The sequence below is a fragment of the Garra rufa genome, chromosome 6, assembly GCF_049309525.1.
Source record: "Garra rufa chromosome 6, GarRuf1.0, whole genome shotgun sequence".
In the NCBI taxonomy this organism is placed as follows: domain Eukaryota; kingdom Metazoa; phylum Chordata; class Actinopteri; order Cypriniformes; family Cyprinidae; genus Garra; species Garra rufa.
This window is the reverse complement of record NC_133366.1, coordinates 48,608,220-48,627,954: the sequence shown is the minus strand read 5'-3', so window position 1 is coordinate 48,627,954 and position 19,735 is coordinate 48,608,220. Positions and strand designations below refer to the sequence as shown.

The following is a 19,735-nucleotide window of genomic DNA, read 5'->3' as shown; positions in this document are numbered from 1 at the left end:
CTATTCATCAAAGAAACCCGAACAAACTCTACTCAGCTGTTTTCAACATAATAATAATAAATGTTTTTTGAGCAGCAAATCAAAATATTAGAATGATTTCAGAAGGATCACGTGACTGGAGTAATGATGCTAAAAAATAAGCTTTGAAATCACAGAAATAACTTAAATTCTTTTAAATAGTTAAAAAAAATCTAAATGTTACTGTTTTGCTGTAGTTTGGATCACATAAATGTCTTGGTGAGCAGAAGAAAATTCTTTAAAAAACATTAGTTTGGTAGTGTATACGGTATTTAGTTACCACGATAAATTTGGATTGCGCTATGTTTCTTTCAACGCTTGATGGCGATGTGGGTCTTTTGGAAATACCTCACTTGTGGTTGTGTTTCATTCACCGTCGAAGAAGAATTTCAGCTCTCTGATTGGCTGAAATGCAGTAACGCAGGAACTGTAACAGTGTATATGCAGTGCATCAGTGTTATGTTTATACTATATGTGATATGAAGCTGTAAACTTTGTTATTTTTCTACAATGTCCGAGTTGAATGAGTATTTAGAAGGGAAGATAACTTTCGAGGAGTTTGAAAGGCGGAGAGAGGAAAGAAAAGCCAAGGATAAGGTAATATTACTCTGTTTTATTCACATAGTTAAGCTAATGAACATTAAGACTCTCTATTCAGCATCTATATAAATGTATATACTATGTGTTTAGATACACAGTCTATTGTAGTGCATATATATGTATATGTGTCCACTAACCAGTTGTGAACCGTGAGATTTGGACTTTCACCATGGTATTGTTGAAGTACTATGGAGTAGCATGTGACACATGTGTTTCAGGAGGAGAAGGGAGATGTGTCAGATGAAGAGGAAGCTGCTGAACAGGAGGACGCTGTTCCGTCCACTTCAAAACGAAGTGCTAAAGGGACACGGAAACGCCAAACAGGTCGATATCACGTGGTATTTCCAGGCTTTTTCTAACCGTTAGGGCCTTAAAGGAGTAGTTCACTTTCAGAGCAAAAATGTACAGATAATGTACTCACCCCCTTGTCATCCAATATGTTCATGTCTTTCTTTCTTCAGTCGTAAAGAAATAGTGTTTTTTGAGGAAAACATTTCAGGATTTCTCTCCATATGTGACCCTGGACCACAAAACCAGTCATAAGGTTAAATTGAGATGAATACTCAATAAATAAGCTTTCTATTGATGTATGGTTTGTTATGATTTGTGTGATACATCTATTTGAAAATCTGGAATCTGAGGGTGCAAAAAAATCTAAATACTGAGAAAATCACCTTTAAAGTTGTCCAAATTAGGCTCTTAACAATGCATATTACTAATCAAAAATTACATTTTGATATATTTACAGTAGGAATTATACAAAGAATCATCATGTAACATGATCTTTCCTTAATTTCTTAATGATTTTTGGAAAAGAAAAATCAAAAATTTTGACCCATGCAATGTATTTTTGGCTATTGCTACAAATATACCCCAGCAACTTAAGACTGGTTTTGTGGTCCTGGGTCACATATAATGGACTTCTATGGTGCCCCTGAGTTTGAACTTCCAAAATGCAGCTTTTTCGTTGACGCCACTTTTTTTTCATGACGATAACGAGACGATGACGAGGTAAAAATGGCTCGTTGATGACTAAAACATGACGAGACGTGTGTGAGTTTTTCGTTGACGAGACGAGAATAGACGAAAATGTTAGTGGGTGGTCCGTCAGACGTTTAAAATGCATGACATTTCTGCTTATTGTGCATGCCACTTCCAACCTAAAAAGTATCTGCCGCTATGGCAAGACATTTTGGCATTAAATAATCTTTGCCATACTAGTATGGCAAGCCGTTTTAACATTCTATCTATGTTTGGTTACGCCCACCACCTAGTGTGCAGCGCACAATGTGCTCAACACGTCACATTGTTGGCACTCAGACAGACAGACGATTAACCATGATGGGTGGTCGCAAACGGCGAGAGGACCTATGAGTGTATTTCAAATATGTCTTTTATGTCTAAAACCATTCCTTCATTATTGTAATTACTCGGGGACACCATAGAAGTCCATTATATGGAGAGAAATCCAGAAATACTTTATTTAAAAAACATAATTTCCTTACGACTGAAGAAAGAAAGAACATCTTGGATGACGAGGGGGTGAGTACATTATCTGTAAATTTTGGTTCTGAAAGTGAACTACTCCTTTAAAGGGATAAAAAGTAATAATGAGACTAAGCTAAGTTTTTACTGTCATTACAACCAACTGCATAAACAACAGAGCCACTGTGTTAAAGGACAGATAAAAATTCCCTGATAGTTTAGATAGATGCTCATGTCTTTCTTTTATCAGTCGAAAAGAAATTAAAGTTTCTGAGGAAAACTGAGGATTTTTATCCATATAGTGGATTTAATTGGGAGCCAGTGAGTTGAAGGTCCAATGCAGCTTTAAAGGGCTTTACATGATCCCAGCCTAGGAATAAGAGTCTTATCTAGCGAAACGATTGGCCATTTAAAAAAAAAAAAAATATATATATGTATGTACTTTTCAACCACAAACGCTCATCTCATTCAGTTACTAACAGTCAAACAGTTCAAAGTAGACTAATCTACCTTTTTTGTAACTGACTTTATGACCAGTCTTGACTAGACTGGTCTGAGCTGTTTTTGCAATCAGCCTAATATTAACTTTATTAGAAGTGTCCCACAAAACATTAATGTAACCTCAAAATTAGACATTAATTTAATTGATGAAATATGAGATAAACCAAAAATCTAAATAATATGCATACTGTAGACAGAAATGGACTTTACCTTATACCTGAATAAATATGATATAAATTATCACCAGTGTTGGGGAACGTTACTTTTAAAAGTAATGCATTACAGTATTGAGGTACTCCCTTAAAAAAGTAACTAACTACGTTACTTAGTTACTTTTTATGGAAAGTAATTTGCGTTACTTTTAAATTTTTTTGGCGAATATAAAAGCCTTTTTACACCAAAAGCCTCAGGCTTAGAGAAAAGTAAATTCACGTCTGTACAGTAGACCACAGAAGAAAAAATGTCAACTCTTCAGCAATAAAAAAAGGAAAACAAATGTTAGATTATCCTGAGTCATTTTTGTTTTTTAGTATGGATGAGTTGGATCATCAAAGGTCAGCAGCAAAAAACTGCTGGCGTTACTTTACTAGTTACTTGGATAGTTACAAATAACTGGCGTTATTTATTTGAAAAAGTAACTATTTTCTTGTCAATTAAAAAATAATGCGTTACTTTACTAGTTACTTGGAAAAAGTAATATTATTACGTAACTTGCGTTGTAATTGAAATGCCTTACCTCCAACACTGATTATCAAGTTTTATATTTAATAGCACAGTTGAGAACCAGTGTACAGTGTTTGGTTTATGTGTGTTTAGAGGAAGAAGAGATTTATTTGGCAAAGTGCTGAAAAACACTAATTCTTAGAAAGCTAAATGTATGGTAGAATACATAGAGAACAAAATATAACTTAAACATCATTTTCAGAATATTGGGCTTTTTAAATAAGTGTTAAATTGGATGTTGTATAAATTTCACTACCAATCAGAAATATTATCAAATATTATTACAATTTAAAATAGCTCTTTACTAATTTTTAACATTTTAATTTATGGTTGTGATGCATAGCTGAGTTTTCAGCATCATTAGTCCAGTCTTCAGTGTCACATGATCCTTCAGAAATCATTCTAATGTGCTGATTTGCTGCTCAAGTAACATTTCATATTATTGGCATAACAGTTGTGCTGCTTAATATTTTTTTGGAAGCTGTGATACATTTTTTTTAGGATTCTTTGATTAACAGAAGTTCAAACAAATATATATATGTATATTAATATGTATATAGTAACATTATAAATGTCTTTGCTGTCACTTTTGATCAATTTAATGCATTCTTACTGAATAAAAAAAAGAAAGAAGAAGAAATCTTGTCAATCCCAAACTTTTAAAAATAACTTTGTTTTTACACCAAAATTTTATCTTGGAATTTATTGATTGACTTCTGATAGATCAGAGGTTTTAGTTTTGCTTGTGTGGCAATCGTATCAAGAGCTTTTGAATGAAGCAGGTGGGAATCAATATTCAGCACCACACAACATCACAAGTTGTATTTTGTGTGATCTCTGACAGAGACGACAGAAGAGGGAGTCAGTCCATCTGTTCAGAAAGCTTTTGCATCCATGATCGGAGAAGGTCTGGAGGAGTGTGTGGAAGAGGATGAAGATAATGAAGATGGGAAGATGGAGTGGAAAGACATTGAAGAGGAGGATGGAGATGATGATGATGACGACGACGACGACGATGATGATGAGGAGGAAGAAGAGGAGGACAATGATGGCAATGAAATCACACCCGGAGATGTGTTCGCCCTAGAAATGGAGCTGAACCGTGAGAATAAGAAAATGATGAAGGTTGGTAAATCGCCTGGCTAGGTCAGCATTAATAATCAGTAACAAATAAGTTAATTAAATGTTACAGAAAAAAAAAATATATATGTTAATCTAATTACATATACACACAAATAAGTATCAGAAATACACTCCTTTGTTTTTGCTATATTTATACACATGCTTGTCGTAATGTACAATTGATGCAAATGTGACCCTGGAACACAAAACCAGTCTTTGGAAGCACGGATACAGTAGTCAACATTTGAAGTGGATCAAAACCTTTCATCAAAGTTGTCCTAAAACCAAAACAGTACCCGTTCTTGTCTTAGGACAGCTTTGATTAAAACTTTAAAGGCGATTTTCTCAATATTTCGATGTTTTTTGCACCCTCAGATTCCAGATTTTCAAATAGTTGTATCTCAGCCAAATATTACCCTATCCTAACAAACCATACTTCAATGGAAAGCTCATTTATTCAGTTTTCATTCACAAAAATTTACCCTTATGATTGGTTTTGTGGTCTAGGGTCACATATAATTAATATTCTGTAATGACTAGTTATGATTTTATTTTATGGTTAATGAATTTTATTTGTAGGTTTATTATTATTATTTAAAAAAATATATAAAAAAGTTATATAGTTAAAATGTTTATTTTCTTGCAAAAAAATAAATAAAATGTTTACAACAATGTTAACTAATGTTATATATATAAAACTTAGTTAAATTATTTAATGGTTATATTAATCAAGTCAAAAATTACCATAGTAATAGATTAAGAGTTTATAAATAAAGAAATGTGTGTATATTTCTTTTTTTTTTTGTTAACTCCTACAGGTATAATTACTGTTATTACAGTTTTTTACAGACGCTAGGACACATTTCTCAATACTTAGGTCACTTTTGCAAAATTCTTCACACAATTCTCCTAACCGACTTTCAGCTTGGCAAAGCAGTTCATTTCACATTCAAAATGCACTACAACTACCAAAACACTTTATTCAGGTCTCAAATAAACTCATTCTTCCAGAACACTAGCAAAGGTTGACAGCCGACAAACACACTTTGTCACCCACAAAACAATGACCTAAAAAACACTAACAACATGTAGCATTACACAGTGTTTTCTTGTGTAAAACAAGGACACATCTCTGTTTATAATTGCAATATATATTGTTTATAACTGCAATATATGTTACTGGAATGAATCAGACATGATGCAGAATTCGTCAATATTTTATGTTGTTTATTTATTTTTATTTTTTTGCACTAAGTAATTCCAAAATACAAGAATTTGTATACACACCATCCACTGATACAGATACAATAGTAATGCTAATCTACTGCATTTTTAGATTTGAAATATGTTTCAATAAAATATTGCTGTTTAATTTTGCTGTCTTATTCAGTTTTGCATTATGTCATTGTTTTGAACATAAGTTTAACAGTTTTGAAAACAGTATGTAAGCACGTGCAAAATGTCCTGTACGTACAAAGATTTTTGTCAGTTGTTGTGTCTGAGTGAGAAAAGAATTCATGAAATTTGAGAGATGTAGTCATTGAATGCATTTTGTGCCAAAACAATGATAATTGATCCTCAGTTTAGCCCACATAGACTTCTGTTGTGCTCACTGTGTGAAGAGTTTTGCAAAAGTGACCTAAGTATTGAGAAATGTGTCCTAGCGTCTGTAAAAAACTGTAATCATGATCATTTTGTAGCATTGATCACATTTTCTATTTATGTTTGGTTATTTTATTAGGAGAGACGTCATCGTAGTAAATTACCACGGGCTCTCAGAGGACTCATGGGAGAGGCTAACATCCGCTACGCTAGAGGAGACAAGGAGGATGCCGTCCTGATGTGCATGGAGATCATTCGCCAAGGTGAGTTATTTGGGGTGTAAAAGTTGACCTGGGTCACGGACCAGAGACACAGTGTTTTAATTGTAGCTGTGTCTGCAGATTAATCAGTAGTGTCATAGAATAAATCCTGTCTCTCTCATCTCTCTCAGCTCCTGTGGCATACGAGCCGTTCTCCACACTGGCTATGATCTATGAGGATCAAGGGGACATGGAGAAAGCACTTCAGTTTGGACTGATTGCTGCTCATCTGAACCCCAGTGACTGTGAGGAGTGGGTCAAACTGGCAGACATGTCCCTGGAGCAGGACAACATCAAACAAGCCATCATCTGCTACACTAAAGGTCTGTTAACACGCCTGCACTATCTTTCAAACGTGTGAAGTCTGTAAGATTTTTTTTATGTTTTTGAAAGTCTCTTCAAGGCTCATCAAGGCTGCATTTATTTGGTTGCAAATGCAGTAAAATTTTAAAATATTATTAAAATTTGAATTACTGTTTTCTATTTGAATATATTGCATTTTACATTATGTTTATTCATGTGATGCAAAGCTGAATTTTCATCATTATTATTCCAGTTTCCAGTGTCACATGATCCTTCAGAAATCATTCTAATACGCTGAGTTGCTGTTCAAGAAACATTTATTATTATTATCAATATTTAAAACAGTTGACGAATTCTTTGATGAATAGAAATATCCAAAGATCAGAATTTATCTGAAACAAAAAGCTTTTAGTTGGTAACGTTATACACAATCAATAGTCAATATTTTCTTTTTTTTTTTGAGGGAAAAGAAATGATAGAAATCAATACTTTTATTTAGCAAGGATGCTTTAAATTGATCAAAAGTGATGATAATGACATTTATAATGTTACAAAAGATTTCTATTTCAGATAAATGTTGTTCTTTGTATTCATCAAAGAAACCTGAACAAATTCTACTCAGCTGTTCAACATATTAATTTTATAATGACTCTTTTCTATACAGTATTTTAAAATGTAATTTATTCCTGTGATCAATTACTCCAGTCACATGATCATTCAGAAATCATTCTAATATGCTGATTTGCTGCTCAAGCAACATTTCTTAATATATATATTTTTTTATATATTGATTGATTGATTTATATAAATACACATATATGTGACCCTGGACCACAAAACCAGTCATAAGGTTAAATTTTACAAAACTGAGATGTATATATCATATGAAAGCTCAATAAATAAGCTTTTTATTGATGTATGGTTTGTTAAGATAGGACAATATTTGGCTGAGATACATCTATTTGAAAATCTGGAATCTGAGGGTGCAAATAAATCAAAATACTGAGAAAATCACCTTTAAAGTTGTCCAAATTATGTACTTAACAATGCATATTACTAATCGAAAATTACATTTTGATATGTTTACAGTAGGAATTTTACAAAAAATCTTCATGGAACATGATCTTTACCTAATGATTTTTGGCATAAAAGAAAAATCAATAATTTTGACCCATACAATGTATTTTTGGCTATTGCTACAAATATACCCCAGCGACTTAAGACTGGTTTTGTGGTCCAGGGTCACATATTTGGTTTGGGTTTTGAAACAAAAAGTGAGATGAAGGTTATCGCTGTTTACTAACAGTCAGATGTTAAGATACTTTGTGAAATGTCTAGCACAAAATGTGTTTAAAGTAATTGTCTATGCTTTTGTTCCCAGCGATTAAATACGACCCCAGTAACGTTCAGTACCTATGGGAGCGCTCAAGCCTTTATGAGCAGGTCGGGGAGCACAAGCAAGCCATGGATGGGTATCGCCGCATTCTCAGCCTGCTGCCACCGTCTGATGGACAACAGTTCATGCAGCTTTCACGCGACATGGCAAAGTATGATGCACCCATGTTTTTGCTACTGTAGCTTTAAGATTATGCATGTAAGTGGCCTCTGTTATGATTAGATGTTAAGGTTTGTATTGGTGTTTATATTTAAATATTGACATGTTGATGAGCTCATGGTTGTGCCATCAATGCTGTGACAACTTCTCAGTGCCATAATGTACATATCCCTGCTTGTATGGTTTTTAACCCCAGAACTGTGCTTGTGTTTATTTCAGGAGTTACTATGAGAGCAGCGAGCTGCCATCTGCTATAGGGGTCATAGAGGAAGCTCTGGAGAGACATCCTGAACTGGTCTCACATGAATGTGTCAACATGGCCGCTGAACTCTTTATAGCCAACCACCAACATGACAAAGCTTTGGAGGTGAGGTCAGAGAAGACTAGCAGGCTTTTTAGTGACAAATATAGAGAACAGGATAGGATAGGACATGATGCCATTAGACTCATCAAAAAGGGTTATAAAGGGGGGCTTTGCAGTGATGCCATAGAAGAAACATTTTTTGGTCCCCCAAAGATTCTTTCAATGAACAGTTTTTAAAAAGAACCATATTTTTCTTAGTGTGAAGAACTTTTTTTTTTAAATCTAAAGAACCTTTTTTCACTGTAAAGAAGCTTTTGTGGAATGGGAAAGTTCCATGGAACTATCAGTACTAAGAGTGTATATAGAAATGGAACTGTCAATTAGGTAAAGTTATCTGCTGTTATTCTCAAAATACTGTAGCTAAAGCCATTATGTTAAAAATATGTTAATACAGCAATAGCATGTTAAAATGGTTCTATAAGTGAGGACAGTTGAAAAAAATGACAAACATAATGATGATGTGGAACTTTGAGTAAAAAGATTATTTAAAGCGTATATAAAAATCAGAGCTAAAATGTTTATACAAATTAAAAATATTACATTTTGATCCAATATTTTAAATAAAAATTAGTCTTTAAACTGCTCATTGTATTTTTCTTAAAGTTGGACACTACTGTAGTAATGAAATATAATGAATAAAGAAATATTAATAGTAGTAATATTACTGAATAAAGAAATATAAAACCAATTTAACACATTTTTGTCAATGCACACTTGATGCATAAAAATTAGTATTCTGTAATTATTAGTTGTTGTTTTTTCAGTTTATTTATATAATTTTAATACATGTTTTTTTCTTATTAATAATTTGTTGTATTTGTAATTTTATTATTATTGTTTAAAATGTAAAAAAAAAACATCAATTCTGAATTAAGTTAAATATTTAAAATATGTATTTTTTTGCAATAAAATGAACAAAATGGTTACAAAAAGTAATACACAAAAATAATTATTTTTTATAGTTTTCTTAATGAAGTTGAGAACTGCTCTAGTAATAAATTAAGAGGTTCTGATTAAATTATTATTTTTTTTGTCGTAATTCACACTTGCTGCAAGTTGTTCTAAGTGTTTCTCCTTTTTCCCTCTATTGTATTTGTTTTAATGTAAACGCTAAAATATATGTGTCTGTAGGCGCTGGTGAAATTTTGTGGCATCGTTCTAAAAAGAGAGGAGAAGGAGGAAACAAAGACGCTGATGGAAACGGAGACGGCTGATCAGACGCCTGCACAAGATACGGAAGGTGAAGATAAGAAAGACTCTGAAGTGGAAAAAGGTAAGACGAAAAAAATGAATGTTCTGTCGTAATGTGAAATGCTGTATCACAGATTATAATGAAAATAAATACATTTTTAATAATAATAATAATCTTCTATTCAATGTGTGCTTTATATATTATGCAGTCTTTGCAATGTAGAGTTTGGTTTAAAAGGACTAGGCCGATAATAACATTGTTAATGAGAGAAAATGATTATGATCACATTGATGACATGTTTTTAAATGCTTAGGTAAAGTCTTAGAGGTGGTGATTCCTGATGATGTTCCAGTCGACATCAGAGTGAAGATGATGGTGTGTCTCATCCACCAGCGCGTCTTCAAACCTCTGGATGTAAGTGCATTTATACACATACAAAAGTAAGATTTCCACGTAATATTGTTGGTTCCTGAGCAGTTTTGTTGTCATCTTGCATTAAATGGCTAATTTATGTACAAATTAAAATTCTGCAATTAATTACTCACCCTCATGTCGTTCCAAACAAGTAAGACCTTTGTTCATCTTCAGAAGACAAATCAAGATGTTTTTGATGAAATCCGAGAGCTTTCAGACCCTGCATAGACAGCAATGCAACTACCATGTTGCATTACTGCCTATAAAGGTAGTAAGGACATTGTTAGAATAGTCCATGTGACATCAGTGGTTTAACCTTAATTTTACAAAGCTACAAGAAAATGTAAACAAAAATAAGGCCTTTATTTAACAGTCAGTCTTTGGTGTGCATCAAAAATATCTTAATCTGTGATCTGAAGAGTTTGGAACGACATGAGAGTGAGTATGTCAGAATTTTCATTATTGGCTGTACTGTACCTTTTGCATTGCCTTATATTTTAAGCAATATATTTGTGTTTCGTTTCATTTGTATTCATTTTATATTCACAATATCTGCTGAATGCCATTTAAACATTCAGAAGGAAACATTTTAACATTCTCACTTTGAAAATGAACGAACACTCCAGATGATAGAATCAATGTGTCCATGTTTGATTTTCTTGCCTGTGACATTTTGTCTTTAGCCCATTCTGACGTCACTGATGGAGCAGAGCCCGGAGGAGCTGGGCGATTTGTATTTGGATGTGGCCGAGGCTTTTATGGAAGAGGGCGAGTATAACTCTGCCCTGCCTCTGCTCTCTGCCCTCGTCTGCTCTGAGAGATACAACCTGGCAGTCGTTTGGCTGCGACATGCAGGTTACAAGCTATGTTGCAATAAATTTGAACAAGCAATGAAAAATAATAGTAAAATGTGTCCCTGGACCACAAAACCAGTCATAACCTGGAATCTGAGGGTGCAAAAGAATGTAAATATTAAGAAAATCACCTTTAAAGTTCAAATGAAGCAATGCATATTACTAATCAAAAATTAAGTTTTGATATATTTACAGTAGGAAATTTACAAAATATCTTCATGGAACATGATCTTTACTTAATATCCTAATTGTTTTTGTCATAAAAGGAAAATCTGTAATTCTGACCCATACAATGTATTTTGGCTATTGCTACAAATCCCCATACTACTTAAGACTGGTTTAGTGGTCCAGAGTCATAGATGTCTTATTAGTCACCTGATTGTAATTTGCTTCTTTGCAGAGTGTCTAAAGGCGCTTGGTCATTTGGAGGTTGCAGCGAAGAGCTACAGTAAGGTTGTTGAAATGGCTCCGCTGCATCTAGATGCACGTCTGGCCCTCTCCACCCTCCAACAGCAGTTGGGACGACCCAACATGGCCCTCAAGGCCCTGGAGCCCATGTATGATGCCGAAACCCTCGCACAGGACTCTTCAGCTGCCCAGCAGGTGTGTGTTTAACATAGTCTTGTGTTTATGGTGTAGACACAGGGCTTGTGTGTGATTACATGTGTGATGTTTTTCAGGAGCTGAAGCTGTTGTTGCATCGCTCGACTCTTCTCCATGCTCAAGGATGCACTGATGATTACATTGACACTGTATTGACCATGCTGTCCATGCTCCTGAAGGTCAGAATCTGCCTGTGCTTAAAGGGAACCCTGGGTGTTAAGACTTGTATGGCTTAATATTACATAAATGATGTCTCTTTTTATACATATTTTGGACTATGGGTGGGCACCATTATTTCGGTGATCTGAAATGGTTGCACTCCGTGAGCTACTGGCGCTAACTGTTGCCATTTTTACTGCAACACAACTGTGAAAATAAAATACTGATGCGATGACCACAGCTACTGAAAGAGCTTACAGAGGGCAGTGCATCTAAGCATAAGCTTAAACCAAATACCGTACCATCTTTTCCCACAAGAAGTCTGAACACCACCAGATATTGAGTGAAATCCACGCTAAAAACAACTCCTTCAGTGTCTGCAGTGTCATGACAAGCATCTGCATGTTTACATCCTGCCAGGATGGCATCTAGTGTTTTTTGTCTCTGCCGTTTGTAAGCTCTTTCAGTAGCTGCGGTCGACTAAAGGCCTTAAAGGCATTAGGGCTGAAGTAGAAAGGACAAAGTTACGGGTCTTTAAGAAGTTTTATTCGTCCATAGGCATCTTCCCATTTGTTTCTTCTCTTCTCTTCTCATCATTAGGAAAGCAGTGAAAACCACTAATTTGATATAGGCATACCATATCTCTCATATACAGTCAAGGTCAAAAGTTTACATCCCCCTTTCAGAATCTGCATAATATTAATTATTTGACCAAATTAAGAGGGATTAGACAAAATGCATGTTATTGTTTATTTAGTATTGACCTGAATAAGATTTTTCACAGAAAATAATAATTTGTCCTGAACAAGAAAGAATTCTGCCAGAAAGATTCTTCAGGTACCACAAATTCTTTGGTTTTCCAGCATTTTTGTGTATTTGAACCCTTTCCAACAATGACTGTATGATTTTAAGATCCATCTTTTCACACTGAGGACAACTGAGGGACTCATATGCAACTATTACAGAAGGTTCAAACACTCACTGATGCTCCAGAAGGAAACACAATGCATTTAGAGTTGAAGAGCAGTACTAAATGAAAAAATATGATATTTAGGCAAAATAAGAAAAATATACACATCACCATTCTTTTCAAAAGTTTTCACCCCTGGCTCTAAATGCATTTTCCTTCAGAAGCATCAGTGAGCATTTGAACCTTCTGTAACATTTGCATATGAGTCCCTCAGTGAGTTGTCCTCAGTGTGAAAAGATGGATTGCAAAATCATACAGTCAATGCTGGAAAGGGTTTCTGAAGAGCAGCGGGCAGTTTAACTGTTCAGGAAAAACAAGAGACAAGAGACTCATGAACAACAGCTGTGGATCATTCAGGTAACAACACCGTATTAAGAATCAAGTGTATGTAAACTTTTGAACGGGGTCATTTTTATAAATTCAACTATTATTTTCTCTTGTGGACTATATGTAAACATCTTATATGTGAAATATCTTATTCAGGTCAGTACTAAATAAACAATAACATGCATTTTGTATGATTTCGTATGAACTTTTGACCTCAACTGTATCATCTATACCTGAATAATCAGTTTATATCAAACTAAATCTGAATATATATTTGTAATCAACCACTCTTAAAGAGTCCTGCTCTCTGACTGCCAGGTTTAGAAGACTTGACATTTTTCACCTTCATTTGTTGACGTGGTTGTGTTTTCTGTTTACTGAAGGTGGCGATGGTGAGGGCTCAGGTGTGTGTCGTCTCTGACACATCCTCTGGTGTCAAACATCTGAAGCTTTTAAAAGTTTCAGGCAACAAACTGACAGAAATTGATGACCAGGAGGCAGCGTATCTGGATGTGACGGGTAAAGCACATAAAAAATGACTTTAAACTTAAAGATCACATAATGAATTGAATGTTCAATAATATTTGCATACTACAACCCAGCAGCAGTCGATTGAAAATAAACCAGGTTTAGAGGGACTAAAACAAATCTATGTAAACTTTAATCAAAATGCAGTTACTTGCTGCTTCTTTAAAACATATTACATTTTCAGCTGATGTCTTTCTTTTGGTGTATTTCTCTCTAAGGTAAGACGAGCGTCCTCTCTCGAGATGACTGGTGGAAGCTATTACTGCGCTGTTTGGCCGTTTTGTGTGAGGTGAAGCGCTTCACTGAGGCAGAGTTATTAGTAGACTCTACTTTAGAGTACTACTCCTTCTATGATGACCGCGTGAAGCGCAAAGAGCTGGAATACCTCGGCCTGTCTGCCGCCTTCCTCGACCGCAACTTCCGCAAAGCTTATGACTATATAAGGTCAGATAAATCTTCATATATATATATATATATATATATCGCATCCTAAATAAAATCAGCAAATGAATCAAAACCTGCTTTGTTTAAGCAGTATTTGAGCTAATTTACCATGTTTAACAAATTTACCAAAAATTTATTTGGGTGTAAAATGCAGGATTTTGTGTTTTATAGATGAAATTATTTATTCTGTGTCTTTAAAAACTACTTAAATGTATAGGTTTATATTTGAAAATATGATCTAAACATAAAATATTTCTTATATATATATATATTTATGTTCTTGTTTATATAGTATTTTGGATAATTTGATCATTGTCCGCTAATTTATTACTGATTTAATATTTAATTCTTTTTTAACATTATTTTTATATTTCTTAATTAATTAAAATATTTATTTATTTAGCTGATATATATATAATTTATAACTGATCTATTATTTAATAATTTTTGCATTAATTTTATATTAATTAATTAACATATATATATGTATATGTAAAATATATATATATGTACATAAAATTGTTAATTAATTAATGTTTTCCTCCTAATTCTTCTCATTTACGTCTGGTTAAAATGACTGTTTATTAATTATGTATTATTACTACTAGTCTTGAATTGAAATAACTCCAGATGTCAAAGGAAACAAACTAACTAAATTACAAACAAAATTTTGCATATTAATTTTATATTTATATAATATCTAACAATTTAATTATTTATTTTATTTTTTTATTTAAATTGATGTGCTTGCTTATACAGTATTTTGGTTAATTTGATCATTGTTTTACCATGTTTAAAACAAAGAATCTACTAATTTATTACTTATTATTTTTATATTAATTTATTTGCATATTCATGTATTTATTTGTTTAACTGATTAAATGTGTAGATTTTTTTTTCTTCTCATTCTTCTTTTTTAATTTATATAAATTGAATCTGTTTTTAAAAACATTATATTATTAAACATTTTATTATATTATATATACATTTTATTATTAAAATAAATACAGTTTTAGTGTTAATGCAGGATTATACATTGTATACATATAACAATAGTCAAATTAGACGCAATACTGCATAAACAATCACACAAGGGGCAGCATATGTGTAAAGCTGAACTCCAGTCTAATATCTAAGAAATGGTTCTCCTTGAGGAATAGTGGGTTGAAAATCAAGTTTGAGTTTGAATGTTTCTTTATTTGATTGCAGAGTGCTACTTATTGGATCGAGAAGTGGCTTTAAGTGACCATTTGGGCTTCTTTCTCAATAGAGAACTTGTCTTTAAGTACTTGATCTGTACTCTCAGATGTATACTATCTGTTGCAGGTTGATGTTAATGGACAATGTGGAACGGACTCAGCTGTGGAACGTGTTTAATCAGGTTACCCTGCACTCACAGGATGCCAGACATCATCGTTTCTGCCTGCGTCTAATGCTCAAACATCCCGATAACCATGCGCTTTACCTTCTCAATGGACACACCTCGCTGGTTTCTGGGACTTTCAAACATGCACTTGGTATGGTTTAGACATTTCTGGTGTCATGGTTAGTTGTATTATTGATTTGCGTTTGTGAATTGTCACATATGCCATAATTGGTGGAAACTGCACTATTTGAATGAGTTTTCTTCGTTTTCTTATACTTTTTCTTTACTGAGCAGGTCAGTACATGCAGGCGTTCAGAAACCAGCCTGATGATCCTCTTCATAGCTTGGTTGTTGGTCTCACGTTCTTCCATATGGCCTGTCAGAGGTTTGTCATGAAAAGGCATCCTCTCATTGTGCAGGTACAGAATGATGTGGGGTTTTTTACTTTTGGAAGCAAAGTTGCTGAAATTTAGTTGGCTTTATTAGAAAATGCCCACCAAAAAAAGAGAGATTTTTTTTTAATAATATATAGAATGGTTATTTATATATAATAGAATCTATTAAATAACATTATATTTTATTTTTTAATTGTAATATATTTATACACATTTATTTACAGTAAGACTTTTAAAGTTTTTTTTTTTTAAAGAAGTTCTCTGCTCACCGAGCCTGCATTTATTTGATCCAAAGTACAGCAAAAACAGTCAAATTTTGAAATGTTTTACTATTTAAAATAACTGTTTTCTATTTGAAAGTATATTTTAAAATGTAATTTATTCCTGTGATTTTAAAGCTGAATTTTTAGCATTATTACTCCAGTCACAAGACCATTGTGCAGGTACAGAGTAATGTATTTTTTTTTTTTCTAACCTAGTTTCTTTTGGAAGTAAAGTTGCTGAAATTTATTTTGCTTTATTAGAAAATGCTTAAAAAAAGATAAAAAAAAATTGGTATAAAAAATAATATAATATATAGAATTTATATCTAATAATTATATATAATAGAATCTATTGTATTACATTATATATATTTTTTTATTGTATTATTAATACACATTTATTTGATACATTTTTCTAAAATATACGCTTTTATTTGATCCAAAGTACAGCAAAAACATTAAAAGTCTGAAATATTTTTTACTATTTGAAATGACTGTTTTCTATTTCAATATATTTTAAAATGTAATTTATTCCTGTGATTTCAAGGCAGACTTTTTGGCATCATTACTCCAGTCTTCAGTGTCACATGATCCTTCAGAAATCATTCTAATATTCTGATTTGCTGCTCAAAAAACATTTATGATTATTATTATTATTATTATTATTGTTGAAAACCGCTAAGTAGATTTTTTTTATGGTTTCTTTGTTGGTACAGTATATAATGTTACAATAGCTTATTATTTCAGATAAATGCTGATCTTTGGATCTGTCTATTCATCAAAGAATTCAGAAAAAAATGTACTCAACTGTTTTAGATATTAATAATGAAAAATGTTTCTTGAGCAGCAAATCAGCATATTAGAATAATTTCTGAATAATTTCTAAACGTGACACTGAAGACTGGATTAACGATGCTGAAAATTTAGCTTTGATCGCAGGAATAGATTACATTTTAAAATATATTTAAATAAAACATTTAAAGCTTAAAATAGTAAAAAATATTTCTTTTGCATATTGCTTTGCTGTATTTTGGATCAAATAAATGCAGGCTTGGTGAGCAAAAGAGACTTCCTAAAAAAAAAAAACTTTTTTTTTTTTTTTTTATTGTATGTGTATTTTACTGCCCAGGCATGTTGTAGTAATAATAATGTTGCAAATGTGCTTAATTGTCATAAAAACAATGACTTAATGCAAAAACCTAATTTTAGTTATGCAAATTGACAAGACTAGTAGTACTAGTAAATCAGTAATGAATAAAAACCTTCATTTTAACCAGACGTCCCTGTTTAGATAGATAAGTGACTTTGTGTATGCACATATTTTGGTTGTTTCTCAGGGTTTCTCATTCCTGTGGCGCTATGTGGATCTCAGAGGTCATTGTCAAGAGTCTTTGTACAATATTGGTCGGGCTTTACACCAGCTCGGACTCAGTCACTTAGCCATTCACTACTATGAGAAAGCCCTCACCCTCCCTCCACTCAAACTGGAGGTAAGATGCTTTTAGGTATATCTTTATGATCCAACATGCATCCAAAAATCATTATAGAGACATACCAGATTCTCAAAATGCTTTGTGAAATACAAAAGATTTCTCTTGTCATTTGAAGGGGATTGATGATGATCAAGTGGACTTGAGAAGAGAGATCGCCTACAACCTGTCTCTTATTTACCAGTCCAGTGGTAATACGGAAATGGCACGCCATGTCATCTATACTTACTGTACTGTCTGACTCAGTGAGTGATCAGACTCACAGGCTCCATTTATAATTTACAATATTTGTACTGTTTTATTTTTCAATAAACTAATTTATTATATCCATGCTTTGTGAGTTTGATTTAAGTGCTAGTTCAAGTGAAGAATGAGTTTTAAATTTTAAGAAGCTTAAAAAATTTAAAGCACAATACAGTTTTCAGCTTAGTCAATTATTAATTGAGCCCCAAAGCGTATTTGCAGTTCATTACATGGTTTGTATTTTATTAGAATCCTATAACCAGAGTCTGAGTATTTATGTGCATTTAAGGAGCATGTATACAGGAAAGGCGAGAAATTTTATGGATATCCCTAATATGGAAATGCATTTAGCTCTAAACGGACTTTGTTAATACCTTTTGTAAGTAATTCAGCCTTAGGTGTGGTAACTTTTTTTTAAAAGGGTAATTATTTTATTCCAGTGCTTGCACTAATATTTGCTGAAAATGTAATTGCCCTCAGGCCATCCAAGATGTAGATGAGTTTGTTTCTTCATGAGAACAGATTTGGAGAAATTTAGCATTGCACTTGCTCTCCAATAGATCCTTTGCAGTGAATGGGTGCCGTCAGAACCACAATCCACACGATGCCAGTCCATCAAGTAAGTGTTATGTGAAGTGAAAATCTGCATTTTGGTCTGTACATTCTTTTTTTTTTTTTTTTTTTTTTTTTTAGGTGACCTGTTCTATTAATAACCAAATTAAGCATGTTTTTCTTCTTGGTCTCCACCCTTGTTCACCCCCCTCTGTGTGAAATGAATAAGTTCACCTTATTGAATCGGTTCGTTTGAGTGATTCATTTCCATGAACTGTGTCCAGGCAAACGAATCAATGAATTCTTTGAGTCTTCACAAAAGTGGTTCAACAAGTTGTTTCACAAGTATTCACACAGAACTTGTGCGATATTACAGACAGATGTGTCTTTAGCCAATACACCGCTTATTTAAACAGAGGCTTTTTGTTTTTTTTTTCTAGTAAAACACATTTAATATACTGTTTTTTTTTTCTTGCATTAAAGCTGGCGCCATTTACTCACAAAGTTTTCTTGCATTTTGACTCCACAATTTTCAGTTAGGGTTATGGCCATTGCTGTTTTTTCTGCAATTCTGACTTTTTTTTCTCGCATTTGTGAGTTTGTATATCACAATTTTGACTTTTGTTTAGAATTGTGAGATAATTGCAAGTTTATATCACAATATTCTGACTTAATTTCTCAGAATTGTGAGTTTATATCTCGCAATTCTGACTTATAGTTTACAGTTGTGGCTTTTTATCCCGCAATTCTGACTTTATAACTTGCAATTGCGACTTTTTACCTCACAGTTCTGAGAGAAAAAAGGCTTTTAAAATTGTATGGATATCCCTAATATGGAAGTTCATTTAACTCTAAACAGACTTTGTTCACACTTTTTGTAAGTAATTCAGCCTTAGGGGTGGTAACTTTTTTTTAAAAGGGTAATTATTTTATTCCAGTGCTTGCACTTGCAAAGTGCTTAAAGGAATAGTTTACTCAAAAATGAAAATTTGCTGAAAATGTAAATGCCCTCAGGCCATCCAAGATGTAGATGAGTTTGTTTCTTCATGAGAACAGATTTGGTGAAATTTAGCATTGCACTTGCTCTCCAATAGATCCTTTGCAGTGAATGGGTGCCGTCAGAAAGAGAGTCCAAACTGCTGAGAAAAACACCACAATCCACATGACGCCAGTCCATTAAGTAAGTGTTATGTGAAGTGAAAATCTGCATTTTGGTCTGTACATTTAGTTTTTTTTTAGGTGACCTATTCTATTAATAACCAAATTAAGCGCATTTTTCTTCTTCGTCTCCACCCTTGTTCACCCCCTCTGTGTGAAATGAATCAGTTCACCTCACTGAATCGGTTCGTTTAGGTGATTCATTTCCACGAACTGTGTCCAGACAAACGAATCAATGGATCCT

General features: G+C 33.2%; 1 protein-coding gene across 1 annotated transcript; it reads left to right on the top strand.

Moving 5' to 3' along the window:
• The first annotated feature begins 456 nt into the window (after positions 1 to 456).
• gtf3c3 (general transcription factor IIIC, polypeptide 3) lies at positions 457 to 17,853 on the top strand. The gene is made up of 18 exons (XM_073842932.1): positions 457 to 615; positions 837 to 942; positions 4,172 to 4,452; positions 6,191 to 6,314; positions 6,443 to 6,634; positions 7,996 to 8,161; positions 8,389 to 8,536; positions 9,665 to 9,806; positions 10,039 to 10,139; positions 10,823 to 10,994; positions 11,394 to 11,596; positions 11,674 to 11,775; positions 13,436 to 13,571; positions 13,799 to 14,024; positions 15,351 to 15,541; positions 15,685 to 15,809; positions 17,386 to 17,538; positions 17,657 to 17,853. The coding sequence occupies exons 1-18, from the start codon at positions 529 to 531 to the stop codon at positions 17,777 to 17,779; spliced, it is 2,778 nt and encodes a 925-aa protein (XP_073699033.1). The 5' UTR covers positions 457 to 528; the 3' UTR covers positions 17,780 to 17,853.
• Positions 17,854 to 19,735: the final 1,882 nt, after the last annotated feature.